This window comes from Littorina saxatilis, linkage group LG12, assembly GCF_037325665.1.
Source record: "Littorina saxatilis isolate snail1 linkage group LG12, US_GU_Lsax_2.0, whole genome shotgun sequence".
NCBI lineage: Eukaryota > Metazoa > Mollusca > Gastropoda > Littorinimorpha > Littorinidae > Littorina > Littorina saxatilis.
In genome coordinates this window covers 58619002-58644936 of record NC_090256.1, presented here as the reverse complement: position 1 = coordinate 58644936, position 25935 = coordinate 58619002, and the positions used below count along the sequence as shown (strand labels likewise).

Genomic DNA, 25935 nt, shown 5'->3' with positions numbered 1-25935 from the left:
GCCTATACCCTCACATCTGTCAGGGTATGTACGCTCCACGTCACTGGCGTTCTTGACTGGCTTCAGTGCTGGTGCTGCTGCTGTTTGAATGGCGCAGTGAACGGTGACCAGCTTCAGCTGTCTGCTGCTGGGTAGTCCCAGGATGGCTGGACCGTTGCTGTCTGTGACAAAAAATTCTGCGTCATGCCATTCTGTTTTCTTGAATTTGCATTGGATCGTGATGACTCCAAACTGCTTGATGAGTGTCCCGTTGTACGCTTGTAGTACAGTGCGACGTATTTCTGTGGCGCCTGCCGCCGGGAAACCCTCAGGGTTGAGCTGCTCGGGAAACATTCGCCGATAGATGCGGAGTGGGAGTATGTTTCCCTGTGCTCCCATGTCAACCTTGACTTTAAAGGATGCTGGCATTGTATACTTGATGTCCAGGCTGGCGTATAGCTCATCCCGGTTGTCGCCGTTATTTGTCTCTATGCTAGAGAAATCCAGGCAGGCGAAGTCGTCAGTAGGGTCATCATCGCTGATGTCTTGCACGGCGTTGATGTGTTTCCTGCCGCCTTGCTGGTGGCCAGGTCTACCGCGTCGCCGCCCTCGGGGTTTGTGTTGTTTAAGACTCTGTGCAGCATGTCCAGGTCTGTCTGTGCTACCGCTGGTGCTCGAGCGGCATATCTTCTGCCAGTGGTTGGGCCTGAGGCATTTTGAGCACTTAGTGCCGTAGGCTGGGCATTGTCGAGGTGGGTGTTTTCCACCGCAGTTGCCGCATGCTCTGCTGTCCTTTGCTCTGATGGCGTCGATGGTGGAGCCTGTAGCTGTCAATTCCCGCATTTGACGCATATGGTTCGCTGTAGCCTCGTGTGACTTTGCTAGTTCTAGGGCTGTAGCGAGGGTCAGGGTGCTGTCCCGAGAGAGGAGTTCACGCTGGACAGTGGAAATGGATGTCCCAGCGATAAGTTGCTCTAAAACTCTCTCATCTTCTGCGGCTTTGTCAGTATACTTGCATTTGATGGCCTTTGTTCTGCATCTTGTGCAAAAATCTTCTACCGACTCCCCTGTCCGTTGCGTCAGTCGCTGCATTTCTAGCCGATGAATGCAGAAATTTTGTGGTGGTTGGAGTAGCTGCAGTCTGTCCCAGATGTTTTTGGGGTCTTCGAGCTGTTCGACAGTGAGGTTCCATGTGTTGAGTAGACGTAAACCCTCACTGCCAAGCCACAACATGATGTAGTTGTGTTGCAGTTTTTTCTCAGTGTTTTTCACTTTAAACCACATGTCGCAGAGCTGCTTAAAATCTTGGAGTGATTGTGCCTTGTCATCTGATGACCAGTCCATCTTTGGGCGTGGCAATGGTGAATCAGCCATGTTGGTTGTGTGTGCGTGGTAAAATTGAGAAAGATACCACTTACCAGATTGTGCGGAGTGACGGTTACGGAGTCGATGATGTATCCGTGTACAACACTAGCATTACTGTCTGTCAGAGACACAGTCACTGGTGGTCAGGATAGTGTCCAGGATAATTATTCAGTAATCCAGTTGAAGACAGGGAATGACACAGTTACTAATGGTTAGTCACTGTTCCAGACTCACATAGATCACAATCACAGTCGCAAAGTTCCAGGTAGTACAGTTCCGATGATCAGAAGCTGTCAGTGTCACACACACAAAAGCTGGCACAGAAAACACTTGTAAGTTGTAAGATGTTCACACTGGGGCACCAGAGCTGCCACCATGTAATAGTATGGTGTTATGTGTTTATATTCGGAGGCTATCGTAGGGTCACACTCTCAGCCACATCAGTATAACATCAGACGAATGTCTATCACTAAGTTTATTCATTAAAGTATAGAGCATAAGATATAAGCAGCATACAGTAACAGAGCTGAGCACAGAGTGAAACTCATTAGCATAAGGATGCTGTGCTGGAATAAGTTTAGGGTGCACAATGTACTCTTATTTTAACTGATGATACCAGACCGTGGGAAGAGGTCTGAGAGATAACAGTGAGGAGAGGCTGGGTGGTGGCACAGTTGCTAGTACACTGTACTACAGAAGGGACCTCGGTTTTTCGTCTCATCCGAAAGACTAGCACTTGAACCCACCACCTAGGTTAGGAAAGGGGGGAGAAAATTGCTAACGCCCTGACCCAGGGTCGAACCGACGCAACCTCTCGCTTCCGAGCGCAAGTGCATTACCACTCGGCCACCCAGTCCTCATATGTCTATATATATCTTTCACATAAACCCTAAAAACAACCTATTCAGACACTTTCAATTTCCATGAGGCATGTCACACTTTTGGTACACAGCTTTATGGAATGACCCCCATATATATATATAATAACAATTAAAAATACCCTCCTACTAAATACTGATTCAATAATAACTTTGTCATGAGGCCTTCAAAGTCTGCAATACGAGTAGGCGTTACACAAAATACGGTCTTGAAATGGAGATCATGTTACAGATTTCATGAAAGAATAGGCCACAGAACACAGGCCAAATCAGGCTCATCAGTTCAACCCAATGATCGAAGTTGCCAACGATAAATCAAATGCGCCGAATTATTTCCATCCTCTTACTTCCAACAAAGCTGGCAGTTCATGAATGTTACATACGTTTACCATTCCTTGATCGGTAAATGAAAATTAAATGGATTCTGAAAAACAGCGCTCTGACTACCAGTGAAAAAGCAACGTCATGATCACCTTTGTCTTTGGTTTTCCAAGAAGTTTACTTACTTCCCCCAAGAAGTTTACCTACTTCCTGGTGTAATTAACTCTGATACAAATGACCACAGCCAGCTGTAATATAAAATATTCGTTAATACAAAATCAAAGAACCTTAAAAAGGAAACATTGACAGAAATATTTACAGTGGACAGTGTCCAACTTTCAGTTTGGAGCAGACGCCTGAAGCTGTGGTGATAGATTTCCGGCGGCTCTTACAACTCACGGGCTGATACGCATACATTATGGAGCACATAGATACATCTACTGGGGGTTTAATGCATGGGAACCGTTCCTTGTTGATGTTTGTTTCGCTGTTTTGCATTGGCTCAAATTGTACAGCACACTGAGTGGTATGCTGTGATTGGATAGCAAACTTTTTCGCGGGAAATACACGTCAATGGAGAAGAAGTTTTGCACAAACTTAGCGAGCTACACCAGCAGAATGATCGGCCAGTCGAAAATTTCATCTTTTTTCTCAGCACCTCAAGCAAAGAGAGCATCGTCTTCGAGCACAGGGGTTTGTTGAATGCTGTGTTTTTCGCGTTTTTTTGTCATGTCCTTCTGCTTGGATGTTCCTGTCCATGCGGTACCCAGTCCTTCTTCTTGTCGTTCGCTGTTAGATCGTCAGTCCGGACTGCAGGGCGAAACGTGCTGTCCTCTCCAAGTCCTCTCTGGGGTCGTATAGCTTCTTTTGTAGCGCTGTCTCCTCTGGCCAGGTGGTGTCCCTCAGAGCACTGTGGTATGGATGGACAAGCCTGCAGGATGTGCTCTGCTGTCTGATTCTTGCCACACGGACATAGGATGATAGGGGGGGAGGGAACTAGCTTCAGTTTTGTGGCCATATGATGGTTTAGTCTGTTATGTCCAGTGCGGAGTCTGAGTAGGACGACTTGTTCTTCACGTTGGAGCAGGTGGTAGTCATCTTTCTCCGCTCTGGTTTTCCTCTTGTTTTTGATGATTGTCTTTTTTTCCTTGTAGGTACCGAGTCCATGCACATGATTCATAACTCTGTGATGACAGGCTACAGAGTACAGGTGTGTGTTAAATATAAGTCAACAGTGATGACACGTTGCAGTGTCTAATGCCTCGTTAATGTCAGTCGGACAAGATGATAAGATGCTTACAAAATAAAGCAACTTTGCCCCTCCCAGTATCTCCTAGTCCTAGCTCTCCCAGTCCCACTCAGACTCCCAGACCCAATCCCACCTTATATATTTGTTGTTGTCAGTGACTAGTTGCAACAATAACAGAGAGAAGAGAAGTTCATTTTTCAAATCAATGAAGCCATGCACTTTTTTGGGTGGAAATAGGTAGAGAATTTTTTTTTCTTATCTGATTGGAGTTGTGTTTTTTATTTGCACAGGTGCATGTGGCTGTTATTAACTTATTGGCAGGAAATCCTTCAAGCTGTGTCCCCTGGATGTCGAAGAAGAAAACCTTTCCTTGTTTTAAAATTCGACTAAATCAAGTTGTGCCATTTTAAATTGTTGCAGTTTTTAGTAAAAATAAACAACCAGCTTATATTCTGTAGCCTAAATGTAATAATAATTTGTAAAATTAAAACTAAAAGCACCACAAACAAATAAAAGTAAGAATTAAAAAATTTAAAAAAGCACATTTTCTGTATTAATTATTATACATTGAATTGACATAACATTTTGACATTTTCCAGAAATAACTATGGATTTAATTACATTAATTTACAAGCGGAAGGGAGTTGCGCCCCACTAACAACAGTAACAAGACCTCGGACAAAAAAAACTTAACAGGAAACAAATGGGGAAAGGCATAGTGGACCGGGTAATTCAACGATCACAGCAAATATTAACTGACTTCCCAAGGTCACGAGAGCGTTGGAAACTGACAGTGACAATCGTGCTTAGTGATCGCTGCAGTCGTGCAGGCCATCAACTGATCAAGTGAATCCAATGTGCAGATCGATTTGCGAAAGAAAAAGGCATCATATCGATTGGACACTGCATAACAAATTAACATACTCATCAGACTCGGAGTCAGTTATTTGCTGCGATCACTGTTCTAAGTCTTAACGGATCGACCACATGTTTCCTGTTTGAACGACTGAGATAAGCGGGGCCAAATTCAATTTGCAAATCCTGAGCGAGTTGTTTCCGAAAATCGTCTGTTTTCAAGTGCTGAAATGACTGAATCTCCAGACAGGTTTCTACACTTTGAGATTGAATTATGTCAGAATGGCCCTTTGAGACCCACCTTTTTGCTGGTAAGTCACTCAGCTGAAAACGATTTTTCCTGAGTTTCTTTAGGACTAGGAGAGGTGTGTTTTTTCTGACCATTTATTAAGTATATTCAGTGAATTTCCCCATCCTAATTTACACATTTTACCCTCTGATTCAGGACCATGCACAGAAAAGGGCCAAGTCTTCGCAGTCCAGTACAGACCTACACTCTTCACCAGAGAAGGAGAACTTCTCGTCACCGGTCAAGAGTTCCCCGCCTTCCAAATTGTCTCTGACACCAGAGCAGAAGGAGCGCATGGAAGCCAACAAGAAGGCGGCTGAAGAGCGACTGCAAGGGAAGAATGGCTCTGAGAATGGAGTTGGAGATGGACTGGTTGTCAACATTGGAGCATCATGGCACAAAGCCTTGCAAGCAGAATTGTCCAAGCCCTATTTTAAAGAGGTGACTGTTTCTGTTCTTCTTTCTGCAGGTCTTTCCAATGTATTAGTAAATATCCATATATGCAAAATTGCAGTTTGACTTCATTAATTGAATTCTCGGATTGATGTGATTATTTTGTTTGAAGAGCAAAGAATTGCAAGTTCTATTCAATTGGCAATGGTACAGGAATTCATTGTTGTTGCGGAGGTGCCAACCCCTACAGTTTGCCGTAGTATCATAATGCAGAATTATTTGTTTAACCTTCAAGAATAAAGTAGTAAAGTAAAGTCAATATGACTATGGAAAATAACGAATGAATCGAACAAGCATACTCAGGTTTTGACGAAGCAGGAACGCATTAACAATGCAAGCACTAAGTCCCTTGCTGACGTAGAAACGATCAGCGTGCACAGGTCTGAGCGCCAGGAAACTGATAACACAGCGATTTGCCCAGGCAATCAAGTACATGTACTTGTAGTTGTATGTTGTATATTTCTGGTTGCAGCCTGATTCACTATAGGCAGAGGTATCTGTCTGAACAAGTTATAATACACTGTGTTGTTCTCAGGCCTCCGTCTTTCAACTCTTTGGTCATTGACGCATACTTATTGTTTTTCGATCTGACGCATTGTTCTGACCCCTGTCTGGTCGAACATCCGATAGTTTTCACATGCAGGGGGTCTTCTGACAGAACAATATTTACAGCCAGGATGTTTGAACCATACATATTTACTATCCCGGTCAACCCACCCTATTAATAATATTATTCTCTGATTCCGGGAACAACCCTGAATACAGGTGGGTTTTTTCTGTTTTGACAGCTCAGTGCCTTTGTAGAAGAGGAGAGAAAGAAGGGAAAGGTGTACCCTCCTCCCCATCAGGTCTTCACATGGACACAGATGTGCAGCATAAATGATGTAAGTATCTCAGTATTTTTCCTGGAGGTGTTCATTTTTCTGTAGTTTTGTTTGTCCAAGAAAATAATTTAAGTTTCTGATTCCCCTACCAACCCTGTTTTTCCTCCTGACCCTAGAACTTTTTTTTTTTTTTAAAGCAAATTAAAAATGACAAAACTCGATTTTGATGACTTTACACAGGGTTCGTACAGGTCATGGAAAACCTGGAAAGTCATGGAATTTGATTTTTAATTTTCCAGGCCTGGAAAGTCATGGAATTTCAATTCAAGTCATGGAAAGTCATGGAATGTAACAAAAATATAAAAAAATAAAAAATTAACCTTTAGCACGCCAGCGGCGATTTTCGTTTCCCAGCCAACACCCCCCCCCCCCCCCCCCCCCCTTTGCAAGCCAGCAGCGATTTGCATCGCCAGCACAAGGCTTGTTCGTATGACCAACTTCTCGTTCGTATTTGCATACGAGAATAACGGTATTTTTAACGGCACTTGATCCCAAAGCGAGGCTCACTTCCTTCCGTTATCTCGTTGTGTCGTCTGCGCTGCATTTGAGTGTGTTTCGTCGAAGTTTTCTGCTTTTGTTTTTGCATCGATAAAGTACTTTAGCGCTTCGATAAGCAAGATGGAGGATGATGAGTTTGAAACTTTCTTTCGAGTTGTTTCTTGACAACAAAAAGTATGCGGAATTGGAACAAATTACCGAGGAAGATCTTCGCAATGAACTGTGTATCGCGGTGAAAAAAATGACAGTTCGTCAAGTCACAGTGACGGTTACGAAACGGAATTTACGAAAGTGCAGATGGATACAAACAGTGGCTGGTCCAGTTTAGTGAAATGACAGGACCAGCAAACATTACCGATAATCTGACTGCGTAGCAAATGCTTGACTTGCTTGTCGAAGAGACACTGCGTAGAAACTGACTCAAATTAAGTGCAAAGCAAGCCAGTGTCAAAACTGGCAGTGACGTCGACAAGACGTAAAAAGTTTGCGTGTTCGGAAATGGCGACCTGTGGATCTATCATCTAGTCATGGAAAATGTTATTGAGGGTCATGGAAAAGTCATGGAATTTTGTTTCTAAAAACCAGTGGGGACCCTGTTTACAAAATACAAGGAGAGCTACTCTTCTCCCACAATCAGGGGACACAGCTTGCATGATTTCCAGCCAACACAAAGCCACATGTGTATGTCTGTGTAAATAAAAAGCATACTTCAGTCTAAACAAACAACAAAAAACACACAGAGAAGTAACCGACGTAGCAACTCTAATTTTTGGGGCTTTGTCGTCGAAAACACACATTTTATTTTATTTTTGCCTCGAAAAGGCCACTTAGACTTTTAGAAGGTTTGTATTGTTACAAAATGTAGTAGTTTTACTTTTAGGTAAACGACGATCTCCTTTGCTGCAGCTAAATGTACTTGCACAGGGATGCCGGATGGTGTATTCGTCATGGTATTTCACTCATGATCATCTCACATGAAATTGGCAACCAGTCAACAGGGTTTCATTTACTAGTGCGCCTTGCGCCATTGGCGCATAACATCTCAAAATGTCCCATTGGAATTGCCTTCAGTGCGTCAAAGGGCGCACTGAGATTACGTACCACTGCGCCACCCCACACACACTTTTCACGGGAGTACAATGTTCGGAATGAGCTAGAGGCAAAACCGCGCGCCAAGCCGAGCAACCTGCGAATTTGTAAAATGCAATGTGATTTGCTTTTAAAATGCAATTCATTAGTATTCAACCAATTCTGCGAACTATCTGTGCTTGCGCGATTACCTCTGTTGAAACTGTCAACAGAAGCGCTATCGATCGAAACACAGACAAACACACACACTCACACTAACCGGATACACTGGCAAATTCTCATATCATCATATGGCACTAAATAACACTATTTTGCATCTTCCGACAAAAGCATTTTCGGACCGCCTAGCCTGCTTTGTGCGTTTTGCCTTCGACTATGTAATGTCCCATCAGAATTTGGTTGAGGGGGACAAATGTCCCATTGTCTTTTTCTTCCAGACTAAACCCTGAGTCAATGAGTGATACATGCTGGTGGATATTTCAACTTGCATTTTTGTCCCTTTTGTTGTTTTGTTACTCACCAAGCCTACTCTATGTTTGACTCGATTCGTGCAACAGATTGACCCATTTCTGTAACTGGCAGGATTTATACTTTGAAACCTATACTGACTTGGAAAATGGCTAGCTCAATCAGTCACTGCTGCTACACTGCCAAGTAATTTAATAAACATTATTACGGTCAAACCTGTCCTGGCAACCACCTCTGAATAGCAATGACATGCCCATTATGACCACCCAAAAGATCCACACAAGTTGTTTTCTTCTATAGTATATGTTTCCATAGCTACCACCTGTCTGTAACAACCGTTTTGGTAGGTCCCTTAAATGGTCATTATAGATGTGTCCAGCTGTAATAAATGTGGATGACCTTTGAAAGTCATATCAATCTGTTGTTTCAGGTCAAAGTGGTCATTCTGGGACAGGATCCATACCATGGACCCAACCAAGCACATGGTAAACATCAGCCATGAACTCTGGCTAGAATGACATGCTGACCTTTCTGTCATTGAGATTGACAGAGCTTTAATATTTTGTACATGTAGTTTTGATCCATCCAGAGCAATTGATCACAAGATATTTAGGGTGACATGATCTGTAGAACTGGGAACTGTATTTGATTTTGCAATGTTTGTTTATAAAAGAATGTAAGGGTATAATGGAATGGTTTTTGTTCGAGCACAAAGTACATGCACAACATATGTGATCGACCCGCTCCAACAAAAGGATAACACAGTCGCTGTGGCCGAACAGAGATAACAGTAATAAACCTGAGACATGGCCAACATTTTGGATCTTGAGATTTTTGCATTTCTGCACTCTACCAAATGTTATATCTATTCTGTAAATATCAATTTCAGGTTCGCTTTGGTAATATAATAACAAGTCGCGTAAGGCGAAAATACAACATTTAGTCAAGTAGCTGTCGAACTCACAGAATGAAACTGAACGCAATGCAACGCAGCAAGACCGTAATTATACTCGTAGCATCGTCAGTCCACCGCTCACGGCATAGGCAGTGAAATTGACAAGAAGAGCGGGGTAGTAGTTGCGCTGACAACGATAGCACGCTTTTCTGTACCTCTCTTCGTTTTAACTTTCTGAGCGTGTTTTTAATCCAAACATATCATATCTATATGTTTTTGGAATCAGGAACCGACAAGGAATAAGATGAAAGTGTTTTTAAATTGATTTCGACAATTTAGTTTTGATAATAATTTTTATATATTTAATTTTCAGAGCTTGTTTTTAATCCAAATATAACATATTTATATGTTTTTGGAATCAGCAAATGATGGAGAATAAGATGAACGTAAATTTGGATCGTTTTATAAAAGAATTGGGTTTTTTACAATTTTCAGATTTTTAATGACCAAAGTCATTAATTAATTTTTAAGCCACCACGCTGAAATGCAATACCGAAGTCCGGGCTTCGTCGAAGATTACTTGACCAAATTTTCAACCAATTTGGTTGAAAAATGAGGGCGTGACAGTGCCGCCTCAACTTTCACGAAAAGCCGGATATGACGTCATCAAAGACATTTATCAAAAAAATGAAAAAAACGTATGGGGATATCATACCCAGGAACTTTCATGTCAAATTTCATAAAGATCGGTCCAGTAGTTTGGTCTGAATCGCTCTACACGCACGCACACACACACACACACACACACATACACACACACATACACCACGACCCTCGTCTCGATTCCCCCTCTATGTTAAAACATTTAGTCAAAACTTGACTAAATGTAAAAATGAGATTTTATTGCACTGCAGACGCAAAATAAGCACCCTTTTAACCCCCAAATAATTGTTTCTTTCTTCACTTTTTTTTACTTAAAACAAATTTCATTTTCATTTTTTGTGATGCATATTGAAGAAAAGTTTACATGTAATCATTATCAGTCACTTTAAGCTTTAGAAGTTAAACTAAAAACCCGTTGCTAGGGATTTTTTTCAAATTTACTCCTGTGACCTTCACACCTGCTTTTCTCAAAATGGCCGCTTGAGTTTGAGCAACCTTTAAATCGCTATATCTCATCAATGCTAAATAATAGACACTTGTAGTAAAGACCATCTGAAAGCTGGTTATCTTCACTTTCAAGGGATACCAAAAAGTCGAAATGTCAAAAATGATACTTTGTTATCCTTTTGTGGGAGTAGGTCACATATGTGGTAAAGTGGGTTTGAGTTTTCTTGGCAGATCTGTTGCAATGGTTGGATACAGGCCAGTATTTCCTCATTAGTATTTAGCACAGCAGTTGTGCGGATTGTGTGTGTAATTCTCAAGACTCCTTTCCGAATACTATTTATTTTGTATCGTTTCAGGCCTGTGCTTCAGTGTACAGCAAGGAATACCTCCCCCACCAAGGTAAATACAGCAGGCAGCTTGTACAGGAGAAGGTTTTATGTAATAGAAGTTGCAGAATGTTTTTCAGTGATACTGGTTTGTGCTTCATTCTGCACAGTGCACAGCATATCTGATGTTCATCACTGTTGTACCCGAGTTCTGTTTTAGCACCGCTGTAGTGTGGCTAAACTAAATTTGTTGACAGTAGGGCCACCACAGGTCTACCCCCATTAAATTACATATCTTACCCAACTCACATATAGCAATTAACCCTAGTTCAGTGCTGGTAACGCTGTACGCGTCCCCTTGGTAACAAGGAAGGCGCCTCTAAAAAAAGAGTGACATGAGACCCGTAAGGGTGTCTAAGCCAGCCCGGAAACGAGACTGCCTTCCGTATGCGCGCGCTTACACCGCCATATGCAATTCATTCCAAAGCTCAGCGCCAGTGAGACTGGTCGCATTTGATGTACGCTCCGGCTGTTTCAGCCGTTTTGACTTAGTCTTTTGACTTTGTTGTTCCTCTTGGTATCTTCTTGCATCTGGACTTCTCTACTGCTGTTGGGGTGAGGTCGTTCTTGTTTATTCTTGATTTTGGCAGCGTTGTTGGCCGCTTTTTGGACTTGCAAAATTTTTTTCAAAAATTTTTCGTGAGTCTTTGTTGTGTCATGGCCGACAATGCCAAGAAGAGGTGTACGCCTAAAAGGTAGCTGCTGCGCCCACTTCTTCTAAAGAATCTTCTAGGAAGACTAAACAATCCGTTTCTGGTGAAGATACTCTTGCAAAAAATCTTTTGATGTGTTTGTTGATTTGCCCGCTAAGCCGGTAGACAAGACAGCGGCCATTTTGTCGGCTAAGCCGGTTGACAAGACCGCTCACGTGAATAAACCTGCTAAGGGGGATTCTCCCCCTGTGGTGCCGGGGTTGGCATCCGCTGATGTTGCTGCTTTGTTGTTATCTCTTAGTTCGCAGGTGTCTACTTTAGCGGCCGAGATTACTTCGACGAGAGCGGAGCTTCGTTCTCTTCCCTCGGGTGTGGCTGGCGTCTCTTCGCTTGCCAGCGTTCGCTCGTCTCCTGCCACTACAGTCACGAGAGCGGAGGTGCATGCCTCTCAGGATGAGGAGATTGTGCCGTGTCCGCTTTTGGGTTCGCATTCCGGCGTTCCGTCTCGTACACAAGGTATGTCTGCTGAGTTAGTAACCGGGTTCTCCGGCCAAAACTCGGCACGTGGTCAGGAGCGAGTAGCCTCAGGCGCATGGCGGCCGGGCGAAAGTTCTTATCTCTCGGCTGACTCAACCCGCTTTGGCGGCCTTTCAGTGGGGAGTAAGAGCCCTGGTACACGTAAGGAAGTTCCACTGCACTCTGCTCAGTCTGGGGACGGGGGCGAGTGTGTGTGGCTTCCGACCCCGCCCTCTGGGCGGGGGGTAGACAGTAAAGCTGGTTCTCTGCTAGACAATGGTGTCAGTACGGGAGTCAGCTTTCGGATTGCATGGTAGTGCAAGACGACTGGTTTACTGTGTGCAAAGCTAGGTGGTGCTTGGATCGACCAGGAGTGTCTTTCTGGGTGTCACCTTCCTGATTGCGATTGCGAGCATGAAGGAGAGGTTAACGAGGGTGCGTCCACGGTGGTGGACGACTCCCAGCTTACTTGCCGTTCAAGTTGTCCAGCGCAGTGACGTGGGCAGCGGAAAACGGCATTTAGGCACTGTGTGCGAAACTAGGTGGTGCTTGGATCGACCAGGAGTGTCTTTCTGGGTGTCACCTTCCTGATTGCGATTGCGAGCATGAAGGAGAGGTTAACGAGGGGGCGTCCACGGTGGTGGACGACTCCCAGCTTACTTGCCGTTCAAGTTGTCCAGCGCAGTGACGTGGGCAGCGGAAAACGGCATTTAGGTATTGTGGAAGTTGGTGATTCTGGGATCGACCGCGAACGGCTTGGCCGGGAGCGTCTTTCCGGGGGTCACCTTCCTGATTGCCATTGCGAGCATGAAGGAAAGGATAACGAGTGCGTCCACGGGGATGGACGACACCCAGCTTAACTTGCCGTTCAAGTTGTCCAGCGCAGTGACGTGGGCGGCGGAAAACGGCATTTAAGTTTTGACCGGAAGGGGTGGTTGAGAACAAAGGGGTAACTTACTCTACCTCTATCTGGTTCCGACTTCTGGAAGTTCGGAGGAACAGGATGTTCTCTTCAGCTTCCTGGATTTGTTGTCCATTGCCCTGGAGTTGGCAATTGGCCGCGTGTAGCCGGGTTCTCCGGTGAAAGTGGTGTACGTTCGCAGGAGGAATGTGGCACGCATTTTCGTGGCTGGGCAACGTAAGCTTCCGCCCTGGGGGCAGGAGGTTGTTGGTCTGAGTGATTCTTGGATTGACCATGCAAGTCTCTCTGGGGGTCACCTTCCTAACTTTGTAACCAAGTAGGAAGGAGAGGATTGTGAGGGTGTGTCCACGGTGGTGGGTGACACCCAGCTTAACTTGCCGTTTAAGTTGTCCAGCGCAGTGGCCTGGTCAGTGGAAAACGGCATTTAGGTTTTGACAGGAACGGGGGGCAGGTAGCGAACGGAGGGCTGGTTCTTTGTTGGACAGTTAAGTCAAACAGGGAGTCAGCTTCCGGATTGCACGGTTGTGCTTGACGGCTGTTCAGATGAAGGTGCTTACGCATTACTGAAGAGCCCTGATTTTAGGTTCCGTTTCATGTTAGCAAGTGCAGTGGTGCTCGCAGCTGAAATGGTTTGAGGACTACGGGATCGTCCGGTGTGTTTTTATGCTACCTGTGGGTTCTGATGTTTACTAATCCACGGCCGGTTCGCTTCCGCTTTTGTGGCTGTGGCTTCCGGTACAGGATGGGATAGCCTTCTACCGTTAACACTGGGGTGTTGGTAGTCGGCACCTTTCAGCCTTTGGCTGTCGGTTCCGTCGCTGCGGTTCCTTTGCTGTTATTCAGGCTGTGTCCACTTCCTTTTCCAGTTTTCCCGCTGGAAGGAGACAGGTGGATGGAGTTTTGGTCATGGAGTTCCGGTGTTGAATTTTTTCAAAACTTTTCCGATTTTTGGCAAGTATTGCCTTATCGGGATTGGTGACTGGTTCTCATCATTTCGATGATTGTTATGATGCTTTTGAACGAGGGGAGGCTTATACTTCAGCTGTGTCGCTGTTCGCGGCATTTTGAGGTTGATTTGAGCCTTCTGAGGAGAATCTTTGAGTGTTAAGTTCTTAGATCCTCTGGCGGGGTTTTTTGTACTTGTGGAGTTTTCACAAGCGAGTCTTCTTTGTCACCACTACCTGTGTAGACAACGTTCGACTTTATACCTGCGGCGGCGTTGCTTTAGCTTGTGTCTTACGCTTAAGAGCGTGTCACTCGCGGAGCGCTTTCTGTAGGCTTCGGTTAACTCCAAACTTAAGAACTTAGGTTCTCTGTTTTTGTTCTACGGAACCGCCCTCGGGTTTGGCTAAAATCCATCTGGATTTGGATAGCTAGGAGAAAGTGTCTGTAAGATCAAGATCTCCTAGCTCGGGGAGTTTGTGGCTTCGGGTTTTTATGATGGGCTCGTTTGAACAAAACGCGCTTTTACTCTCGCCTGGGTGGTTACGTTCTAACTGGATATCTTTGTGGTCTGACAGGACGCAGATACAAAGGAGTTAACTTTGCCGGTTTTTTACCTGAGGGTAAGCCTCTGCCTTTAAAGTTTTGTTCTTTTGGCTAGGCTTTAATCTCTTTCTTGTTTGAAAGGTCTCTTTTTGAGACCCCTTCTATGCACGCGGGCTTTTATCTATCTAAGAGACGCTCACGGTAAAAGGGAAGCGCAAGGCAGGCCTTGGCTGTCGTTTGTTTCCAAACGAAAAGCTTCAGGCTGGCTGTTATCTACTTTAGCTTTTGGCTCTATACCCTCGCTTTCACAGGATCTTTCTCATAGATCGTTTTGGCGACCTGTTGGTCGCACAGTACGGGTCTTTGCTATCTTGGTTCCAGACCTCTTAAGGCTGGCAAGAAGGCGTCTTTGCTTTCTCACATTCCAGTTACACGGATGTCTTCTGTAAGGATATTCTTGGGATACTTAGGGGCTTCCGCCTCAACTCTGGATTTGATTCAGAGTCTTTATAGGGGTTTTGGGCGTGTTTGTTCGCTTGTCACTTAGACTGGCTTGGTTCGAAGCGCTTATTTCTTACGGAATGAACTCCTCTTCTCTACGTGTAATGAGGTGGCGATCCACCTATTCTGGGTTTCCGTTTTTCTTTCATGTCTTATTTTTAAGACTTTATGTAATTTCTGTCACTTTGGTACGGCTTGGTGCAGCGTTGCTTTAACCCGTTGCAAGGCTAGCCTGGCGGATCTACACGGAAAACGGCCAAGCTTACTCTAGTAGCTTCTGTGAGAAGTGGGAGTAAGCATACTTTCTGGCTATTTTGAATATGGACATCTTTTCAAGAAAGACTGATCTATGGCTTTTGGGTTCCTTCGAAATTTTCTGGCATTTAAGCAAAAATGGAAAACAAGCTTCGAGTTGCATTTTCAATTCATGAAGCAAGGGTGTGGCTCCTTTAGAGTCACGTTTAGTCAATTAAAACTTTTCGGGTTTCGAAGTTTTTTCCGACTTGCACGGATCTTGTTAGATCATTGAATCAAAGGTTACTGGCCTTATCTTTCATCTCCATCGTGATTCTACCTTGGCTTTTATGCGGAAAACGGGGAAAACCAGCTTCCAATTGTATTTTCAATTCAGGAAGCAAGATTTTGGCTCCTTTAGAGTCAGGTTTGGCTCTTTTAATATTTCGATTTTCGAAAAATTTTCTGACTTTCACGGACCTTGTTAGATCGTTGATTTAAAGGCCATTTGCCTTATCTTTCGTCTCCGTCTTGATTTAACCTTGAACGGTTGGAAATGACGTTAAACACTGTTTTAGGGTGGGTACAGGTCTATCTACTCTGGTAGGGGTATGACTTTTTGAAGTCAACCTTACCTAGATGGACTGCTACACTGGACTCTTGCTCCTGGGGAGCTTGATGTGGTTATTTGTCCCGTGAGGACTCTCAGAAGGTACCTGTCACGGACTCGGCATTGGGTCAGAAAATCTGAAGCTTTTATGATATCACTTAGCACAGCAAGGTGTAAGGATATTGCGAAAGTTTATTTAACCAAGTGAGTCTCCACTTTGATCAGACAGGTGCTTACCTGGTGATTAACACAGTCTGGAGATGTTAGGGCAGTTTTGCCTCTCACCGTATGAGGCAAGGCCTTGGGCCTCCTCTTTGACAGTCCTCTGGTCGGGCCGTTTGGCTGAAGTACTGGAGTCGGCTTACGGGCGGTCTGAGGAGGTTTTTATTAACCTCTCCCTCAGAGACGTCTTGGGACAGGACGGCAGTTCCGCGTTACCGGTTATGGTAGCCTTGGAACAGGTTCTAATTTCATGATTTCTCTATATACCCGCCACCTATAGTAGCAATCTGCTATATGTGAGTTGGGTAAGATATGTAATTTAATCAAAAATTTTAGTAATAAATTTTCATTTGATTAATATACTTACCCAACTCACATCGTTTATTCCCTCCCGCCTCCCCGCTGTGGTGGGTGTTTGGGTCTAAAAAAGGAGTGAGTTGGGCTTCGCTTTAGAATGAATTGCATATGGCGGTGTATGCGCGCGCATACGGAAGGCAGTCTCGTTTCCGGGCTGGCTTAGACACCCTTACGGGTCTCATGTCACTCTTTTTTTAGAGGCGCCTTCCTTGTTACCAAGGGGACGCGTACAGCGTTACCAGCACTGAACTAGGGTTAATTGCTATATGTGAGTTGGGTAAGTATATTAATCAAATGAAAATTTATTACTAAAATTTTTGATTTAAGGACCCTTCACTTTTGTTACAACCTATTTTTCATCGTCTCCTCAAGGTCCACTGTATTGCAATTTTGAATGGAGGCCAATGGTGTTTAACTTTCAGCATAAAAATGAATAAGGCATCAATTTCTTCACAAGAGAGCTTGTCAGTTCAAGAACTTGTGCACATTGAATAGTCCATTGCTTTCCAAAGTTATACCAAATTGTGATGTATGTTTTACAGTTTGCAGAACATGTTCAAAGAACTGAGCAACGACATTGGAGGCTTCAAGCACCCTGGGCATGGCACATTAACTGGCTGGGCACGGCAAGGTACAGAAGTAGTGTAGACACCACCTAACTTTGTGCTCATGATATAAAGTGCTGTTCACATGGCAGACTTGCAACCAACCAAATCATTCCTGAGTCGTCAAGGCCAAGTTGTAGGTACGATTTAGGCCAGATTCAGCAGCGACTCCAAAACTCAGTTGGCTCGACTCAGCCGTGACTTGTCAAAGATTTTGCGCATACTTTTCTTAACGCGCTTACTGATTGGTTAGCTCTAGCCAACCCATGCTAATGCAGTTACTTCCCATCTCCGGAAAACAACGAAGACGATCGGACAATCCCGAATGGTACTGTTCGGCGAGAATCACTGCTTAAAACTAGTTTGCGTTTGTGCTGTTCACATGGTCAGCGATTTTGATTTGACTTGCCACCGTCTAAAATCGCTTGAGAGTTTGGGGAAAGTTGGTTGCAAGTCTGCCACAGACCTGGGAACCCATATACGATTTCGCCGTATTTTGTACGCATGATTGTCTAGAATATGATTAGTACGGTCAGTTTTACAAAAAAATATGACAAAAAAAATTTCGGGACTACTTTTCTTCACAAGCGCATCCCGAAGCCGATCAAGTAATTTGACACATGGTTAAATTTTTTGTCAGTAAACATTGAAAGAACCATTTATTTTAAATGAATTTGTAAACTTAATTAATGGTGCAACGGATGCGTGTGAAGCATGTTTAAAACATGGATGTTCAAATGCTGTGTGGAGTACTCTAATTTTTCTGAAAAAACACCAAGTTTGTTTGAGAATACTCCAAGTGCTAAACAGGGGTTCCCAGGTCTGCTGCCATGATGTGAACAGCACTTAAGGCCAAGAAAACTAAATTGCAATGTTTCGGATTCCCCAAGGCAGACCCTATTTTTTCCTCCCAATCCTAGAACTCTTTTAACCCTCAATCCCCCCAAAAAGGAAAGTTACTCTTCTCCGAAATCAGGGGACACAGCTGACCAATACAAAGCCACGTGCACCTGTGTGTAAAACAAAAACAAACTGCAATAAAAAATAAATTAGAAAAAAAGGTAACTGACCTACCTACCCTTACATTTTTACATTTAGTCAAGTTTTGACTAAATGTTTTAACATAGAGGGGGAATCGAGACGAGGGTCGTGGTGTATGTGTCTGTCTGTCTGTCTGTCTGTCTGTGCGTGTGTGTGTGTAGAGCGATTCAGAGAAAACTACTGGACCGATCGTCATAACATTGTACATGAGAGATCCTGGGTATGATATCCCCAGACGTCTTTGATGACGTCATATCCGGCTTTTTGTAAAAGTTGAGGCGGCACTGTCACACCTTCATTTTTCAATCAAATTGATTGAAATTTTGGCCAAGCAATCTTCGACGAAGGCCGGACTTCGGTATTGCATTTCAGCATGAAGACTTAAACATTAATTATTGACTTTGGTCATTAAAAATCAGAAAATTGTAATAAACATTATTTGTTTATAAAACGATCCAAAATTACTTTTAATGTATTCTTCATCATGTTCTGATTCCAAAAACATATAGATATGTTATATTCGGATTAAAAACAAGCTCTGAAAATTAAAAATATAAAAATTATGATTAAAATTAAATTTCCGAAATCGTTTTAAAAACAATTTCATCTTATTCCTTGTCGGTTCCTGATTCCAAAAACATATAGATATGATATGTTTGGATTAAAAACACGCTCAGAAAGTTAAAACGAAGAGAGGTACAGTAAAGCGTGCTATGCAGCGCAGCGCAACCGCTACAGCGCTGAACAGGCTCGTCACTTTCACTGCCTTTTGCACTAGCGGCGGACTACGGTCATTGTGAAAAAATGCAGTACGTTCAGTTTCATTCTGTGAGTTCCACAGCTTGACTAAATGTAGTAATTTCGCCTTACGTGACTTGTTGGCCTTGTCATGAAAGGCCTGTTCCAGCATATTTTGTTTTAACTTCTAGATATGTCAGTTTTTACATTTAGTCAAGTTTTGACTAAATGTTTTAACGTAGAGGGGGGAATCGAGACGAGGGTCGTGGTGTGTGTGTGTGTGTGTGAAGAGCGATTCAGAGTAAACTACTGGACCGATCTTTATGAAATTTTTCATGAGAGTTCCTGGGTATGATATCCCCAGACGTTTTTTTCATTTTTTCGATAAATGTTATATCCGGCATTTTTTTCACACCCTCGTTTTTCAATCAAATTGACTGAAATTTTGGCCAAGCAATCTTCGACGAAGGCCGGACTTTGGTATTGCATTTCAGCTTGGAGGCTTAAAATTTAATTAATGACTTTGGTCATTAAAAATCTGAAAATTGTAATTAAATTTTTTTTTTTAAACGATCCAAAATTACGTTTATTGTAATCTTCATCATTTACTGATTCCAAAAACATATAAATATGTTATATTTGGATTAAAAACAAGCTCTGAAAATTATAAAAATTATGATTAAAATTAAATTTCCGAAATCGATTTAAAAACAATTTCATCTTATTCCTTGTCCGTTCCTGATTCCAAAAACATATAGATATGATATGTTTGGATTAAAAACACGTTCAGAGAGTTAAAAAGAATAGAGATATAGAAAAGCGATTGTTAATTTCACTGCCTTTGCCACGAGCGGTGGACTGACGATGCTACGAGTATACGGTCTTGCTGAACAAGAAGGGCAAAGCCCATACGACTCACATGCTTGACCTTGACCTTAAGGTCAAATAACTAAACCTAGCAATGACATCATACACTAAGAACTGCTTTACACATTTTTCCTACCAAAATACATGTGACCTTGACCCAAGGTCAAGGTCATGCAACACAAAGCTGTTAATTCAAGACATAGGAAGTACAATGGTGCTTATTGGCTCTTTCTACCATGAGATATGGTCACTTTTAGTGGTTCACTACCTTATTTTGGTCACATTTCATAAGGGTCAAAGTGACCTTGACCTTGATCATATGTGACCAAATGTGTCTCATGATGAAAGCATAACATGTGCCCCACATAATTTTTAAGTTTGAAACAGTTATCTTCCATAGTTCAGGGTCAAGGTCACTTCAAAATATGTATACAATCCAACTTTGAAGAGCTCCTGTGATCTTGACCTTGAAGCAAGGTAAACCAAACTGGTATCAAAAGATGGGGCTTACTTTGCCCTATATATCATATATAGGTGAGGTATTAAATCTCAAAAACCTCAGAGAAAATGTGAAAAATTGTCATTTTTAAGACAACAATTACGGCCCCTGTGACCTTGAACTTGAAGTGAGGTCAAGTTGCCGCACATGTTTTTTGAGATCTTGTAACCATACACCATCAGGCCACATCAGGTGTTGATAGACTTAATAGTGTCCAAGAAAATCCAACGTTAAAGTTTTCCGGACGGACGACTCGGGTGAGTACATAGACTCACTTTTGCTTCGCATGTGAGTAAAAAAATGCAAAGCGTTCAGTTTCATGCTGCGAGTTCGACTGAGCTTGACTAAATGTTGTATTTTCGCCTTACGCGACTTGTTTTACTTTGTTTTTGACATGCTAGTGTTACCAAGTACATGTAGTCCAGGCATTGGTGAGGGCAGGAATTGGTTTGAGACATGTATATCATATGGTCTTTTTTTCTGTGCACAGTATAAACCCTATCATTTGAATCTCAGACCTGGGAACCCATACGATTTCGCCGTGTTATGTACGCTTGATTGTCTAAAATACGATCAGTACGGTCGTTGTGAAAAAATACGACGAGAAAAATTCTTCAGACTGTTTTTTTTCTTCTGTTTCTTTTGATGATTAAAAAACCTTATTAACTCTGCATTTGATCAATGATTACAGCTTTTTTCATTACTCATTGAAAGAAGCATTTATTTTAAATATTTTGGTAAGGTGCAACGGACGCGTGCGAAGCATGTTTGAATCATTGATCATGTTCAATTGTTCTGTGGAGTACACTCTTTTTTCCGAAAATACACCAAGTTTGTTTGAGAATATTCCAAATGCAAAACAGGGGTTCCCAGGTCTGGAATCTGCATCTGTCCAGTTTTCTTCTTCTTTGTCTGCTTTTGTGGGCTCCAACTCCCACGTGGACCAGTATGCATGAGTAGACTTGCACGTGTATGGTCATTGTTGCCCCCCGCCATATAATATAGGCAGTCATACTGCGATTCCGGGGGATGTCCAGGTTTGAAAATGCTATACATTTGCATGGAAATGGGGAATGCACCTGAACTTGATGGTCACCTGCAGAGTAGTGTTTGACGCATTCTGTCAGGCAAACTGAACTCTTTGATAGGGCACTTTTGTTTGGCTATGCTTTTCCTTCTTTTCACCAGCCTAATTTTTTCTCTCTGTGTGCTATAGGTGTGCTCCTGTTGAATGCCTGCCTGACAGTCAGAGCGCACCAGGCTAACTCTCACGCAGGCAAGGGGTGGGAAAAGTTCACAGACGCTACCATCAGCTGGCTCAACAAGAACTCCACAGGGATCATCTTCATGCTGTGGGGGGCCTACGCACAGAAGAAAGGAGCTTGCATTGACAAGGTAGGATGTCTGGTGTAATTGTACGAGTCATTCTCCAAAGCTTGTGACTTCTTAGGTCAGACACTTAAAACCAAATTTTCACAGAAGCAAATGTTGCTGGACCTTTCCCCCTGTTTATCTGGACACAGATATGTTTGAAGAAGCACCCACAGCAAAATGAATGAACATATTTGTATTTTGATATCTAAAATAGTGTACAAATTTCAGTAAATCAACAACAAGAAGGGCAAAGATCATACGACTCACATGCTTGACCTTTACTTGACCTTCAGGGTCAAGGTCAAATAACTAAACCTAGCAATGACATCATACACTAAGAACTGCTTTACACATTTTTCCTACCAAAATACATGTGACCTTGACCCAAGGTCAAGGTCATGCAACACAAAGCTGTTCATTCAAGACATAGGAAGTACAATGGTGCTTATTGGCTCTTTCTACCATGAGATATGGTCACTTTTAGTGGTTCACTACCTTATTTTGGTCACATTTCATAAGGGTCAAAGTGACCTTGACCTTGATCATATGTGACCAAATGTGTCTCATGATGAAAGCATAACATGTGTCCCACATAATTTTTAAGTTTGAAACAGTTATCTTCCATAGTTCAGGGTCAAGGTCACTTCAAAATATGTATACAATCCAACTTTAAAGGACCCTTGCGACCTTGACCTTGAAGCAAGGTCAACCAAACTGGTGTCCAAAGATAGGGCTTACATTGCCCTGTATAGCATACATAGCTAAGGTTGCCATTCTCGATAACTTCAGAAAAAAATGCGAAAATGTGAAAAATAGTCGTTTTTAAGACAACAATTACGGCCCCTGTGACCTTGAACTTGAAGTGAGGTCAAGTTGCCGCACATGTTTTTTGAGATCTTGTAACCATACACCATCAGGCCACATCAGGTGTTGATAGACCTAATAGTGTCCAAGAAATATCCAACGTTAAAGTTTTCCGGACGGACGGACGACTCGGGTGAGTACATAGACTCACTTTTGCTTCGCATGTGAGTCAAAAATGGTGTCCAAAAAATGGGAACAGGCTGGGTACATATTTTGGAAGCTACTGCAGGGTTCGTACAGAGTCCTTGAACCCTGGAAAACTCCTTGAAAATTGGAAAACCTTTTCCAGGCCTTGAAAAGTGCTTGAAAATAGAGTTTTGTTAAATAGTCATTGAAAAGTACTTGATTTTTCCAAATTGTTATTTCGTCAGCAGCTTGTCTTATTTTAAAAAAAATGCAACCCCCTTTTTTTTCGTCAAATACAGTACACATTTTGGGAGAATAAAAGATCGAGTGAAAACGAAAGCAGATGAACTATTACTAGTCACCCGTAGTTGCTTCCCTTCCCGGAAGTTGGCAAGGGAAACAACTACGGAATGACTAATAGAAATTCACCAGAAACTTGATGACTTGAAAAACTGAAGGTAAGCTTGGTGCTTTGCATTAATTTGGGGAAAATCATGTCCTTGAAAAGCATTTATTTGGTCCTGGAAATGTCCTTGAAAACTCCTTGAATTGTATCAGCTCTGCCCTGCAGGAACCCTGCTACTGTCCATTTATACGATAAGGTGATTTTGGATGATTTGTTAAAAAGTTACTTTGTGGAACGATGAAGGGTCATTCCTGTGCAAATGCTGTCATTTCCTTTTTCGTATGATACTAACAAAATTAAGTTAAAAACAGCGTTACGTTTGCTTCGAATGTTGTCACACTCACTTACATTTTTCCAACCTCCCTAACCAAATTATTTTCTTTACAATCGCTAATTCTTTTGCGATCATCTCAATAAGTGCAGCTTGAAGATGCAGAAAATGCATTTATTCAACCGAGGAAACTTTGGAAGAATTTGATGTCTCAGAGAGTTGTTTGTGTTAAACGTGATGCAGCATCAATTCCACCTAATAAAAGCATTTCCATGTTTGCCGCTTTGTTAATCACCCATCCAAACAGATGCGTGACGTTTTTTTCACAATTTGTCGTGAATTATGATGTCAGTCAGGAAAAAAGGTGTACCGGTAGTTGACATTCTGGAAGTGTATGTACGTAACAACCTTTGATAACGGCGAAGATGCAGACCCCGATAGGTTGGACATAGCCAACTTCTCACCGTTATGATTATTTACGTGCCAGTGTATATTTGTAAGCATGAGAGAAGAAAAAAATGGAAAAACAGTATTTAAACAAATTAGAGAGAACAAAAATTAAAAACAAACCTCCTTAAGATATAGATGCTTATCAAACTCTAATTAGCACAACATTTAATTAATTTATATGACTGCATAATGAACAAAATTGTGTCACAAAGATGCGCACGTAACGAAGAGACAGGCTCCCCCTTTTTTCAGGGGGGATATTACGTTTTACATTAACGTTTGACTGATATTGGGGAATTTCTGTGTGTATTTTCATCTCTGTGGATATAAAGACTGACAATGAAACCAGGATAGACTTGTTAGAATCTTCGGAAGACCTTTAAAACTGAATTGTAAGAATGTCTTTACTAGAAGTAGGACAGTTTTGGAGACAATCTTGTACAAACTTTCACCTGCTCGACTTCTTTTAGTGTTACATATTTTCCTGTCAGGTAACGATTTTCAGTGATGGAATTTCACAGCTTTAATACTCCACTTTTACTGTTGGGCACCCATATTTGGTCTTTTTTGTTTTTCCAATAAAGATGTTCTCATTGAGCGTATTAAATGTAAGACTTTACCACGATTTCAAATAGTTGACATGTTTGATAGCGATAGACATTTTGTTTATTTCAAATGTTTGCGTGTTCTGCAGAAGAAACACCATGTGCTGAAGACAGTTCATCCATCTCCTTTGTCGGCTCACCGAGGTTTCTTGGGCTGTAAACACTTCTCCCAGTGTAACGACCTGCTAAAGCAAGGAGGCAAAACTCCTGTGGACTGGACAAAGCTGCCACCAGAGTAATTCCTCCTGATCAGTTTGCTGTTTTGTTTAGATGCTGTCACTGCCAAGATTTATGTGAATGTGGATCTTACTTTTTGCCAATTTTGGACACATTTGAGGAGTGTATTTTATGCACATCTAAGAAGGACATTTTATTTGACTTTTTGGCACGCAGTCAAAAGGTACAGTCGTTGTCAAGATTTTATTTTTGTACGAGTTCCAATTTGTTTCCAGCAGATGAAGTAAATGTAGCAACAAGTTGTCTTGTATTCTTTATCTTGGAAGACGTTCTTTTTCCAATGAGTATAATGTTATGTTACTTCTCAAAATTGATTAAGAGCTATAATGTTAATCACTGCTGATCAAAACCTTTTACAAAAATTGATCGAGAAATGCGTAGATGTTTATTTTGTAAAGAATAAACAACTTTGATTCATTTATTTTTCATTCATTTATTTTTCTTTACCTCATGGTTTAAGTGAAGACAAACTGAGGGAAGAAATTTCAACTTTCAAGCAACGAAATCCAAAATATGAAGGAGTATATACTCAGTTAATTTTAACAAAAGCTTTTGAATGAAAGAATGCTTTTTACTGACAGTTTTGCTTTACAGTATTTCAGTTAGCATTGTCATGTCAGATTATGTTCATTGTTGAATGTTAAATTACATCATGTACAAAGATCATATCAATAAACGTTCATCTTTATTTTTTAAACAACATGGTTTTTGAGTCACTTGAGAAAAAGTGACTCTATGTAATCGGTCAGTGTTAGTCTGTCCGGCCGGCCGTAGACACCACCTTAACGTTGGACTTTTCTCGGAAACTATCAAAGCGATCGGGCTCATATTTTGTTTAGTCGTGACCTCCAATGACCTCTACACTTTAACGATGGTTTCGTTGACCTTTGACCTTTTTCAAGGTCACAGGTCAGCGTCACAGGAAAAATTAGACATTTTATATCTTTGACAAAGTTCATCGGATGTGATTGAAACTTTGTAGGATTATTCTTTACATCAAAGTATTTACATCTGTAGCCTTTTACGAACGTTATCAGAAAAACAAGGGAGATAACTAGCCTTTTCTGTTCGGCAACACACAACTTAACGTTGGGCTTTTCTCGGAAACTATAAAAGTGACCGGGCTCAAATTTTATGTGAACGTGACTCATTGTGTTGTGAATAGCAATTTCTTCCTGTCCATCTGATGCCTCATATAATATTCAGAACTGCGAAAGTGACTCGATCGAGCGTTTGCTCTTCTTGTTCTCTGAAATGTCATTATGTTCCTTTTTAAGGTAAGATTTTTTCATTGTTGAATGTAACGTCGCATCATGTACAAAGATCTTATCAATAAACATTCATCTTTATTTTTTAAACGACATGGTTTGTTTTTGAAATGACTGAAATGCTTTTTGAAGTATCACTAACTAAACAAACAAACAAAAAATTGTCAGAAAAAAAGGCACATTTTTAAACATTATCCTCAAAGCTCAAGTATGTATTGTAACTTAGTAAAATATAACTTTAAGTGCTTTATTGGCAATGCCTTTTTGCAGATCTGTGGCTTGCAGTAGTGCCAGCTTGTGATCATTCACAAAGCTATTGAGCGATTATCAAATGAATTTTCTTTAAACCTTTCATTACCAAC

General features: G+C 41.9%; 1 protein-coding gene across 1 annotated transcript; it reads left to right on the top strand.

Moving 5' to 3' along the window:
* Window positions 1-3083: 3083 nt before the first annotated feature.
* Window positions 3084-25663, top strand: LOC138982382 (uracil-DNA glycosylase-like). The gene is made up of 8 exons (XM_070355647.1): window positions 3084-3236; window positions 5093-5377; window positions 6178-6273; window positions 8759-8813; window positions 10690-10732; window positions 16765-16853; window positions 21189-21367; window positions 24158-25663. The coding sequence occupies exons 1-8, from the start codon at window positions 3117-3119 to the stop codon at window positions 24305-24307; spliced, it is 1017 nt and encodes a 338-aa protein (XP_070211748.1). The 5' UTR covers window positions 3084-3116; the 3' UTR covers window positions 24308-25663.
* Window positions 25664-25935: the final 272 nt, after the last annotated feature.

What these genes read in the sequence shown, in the direction of transcription:
- LOC138982382 (XM_070355647.1), top strand. Translation starts at nt 3,117, where the DNA reads ATGGAGAAGAAGTTTTGCACAAACTTAGCGAGCTACACCAGCAGAATG. An exon ending in TGGACCCAACCAAGCACATG is followed by an intron (nt 8,814 to 10,689) that starts GTAAACATCAGC and finishes GTATCGTTTCAG; the next exon opens with GCCTGTGCTTCAGTGTACAG. An exon ending in GGAATACCTCCCCCACCAAG is followed by an intron (nt 10,733 to 16,764) that starts GTAAATACAGCA and finishes TATGTTTTACAG; the next exon opens with TTTGCAGAACATGTTCAAAG.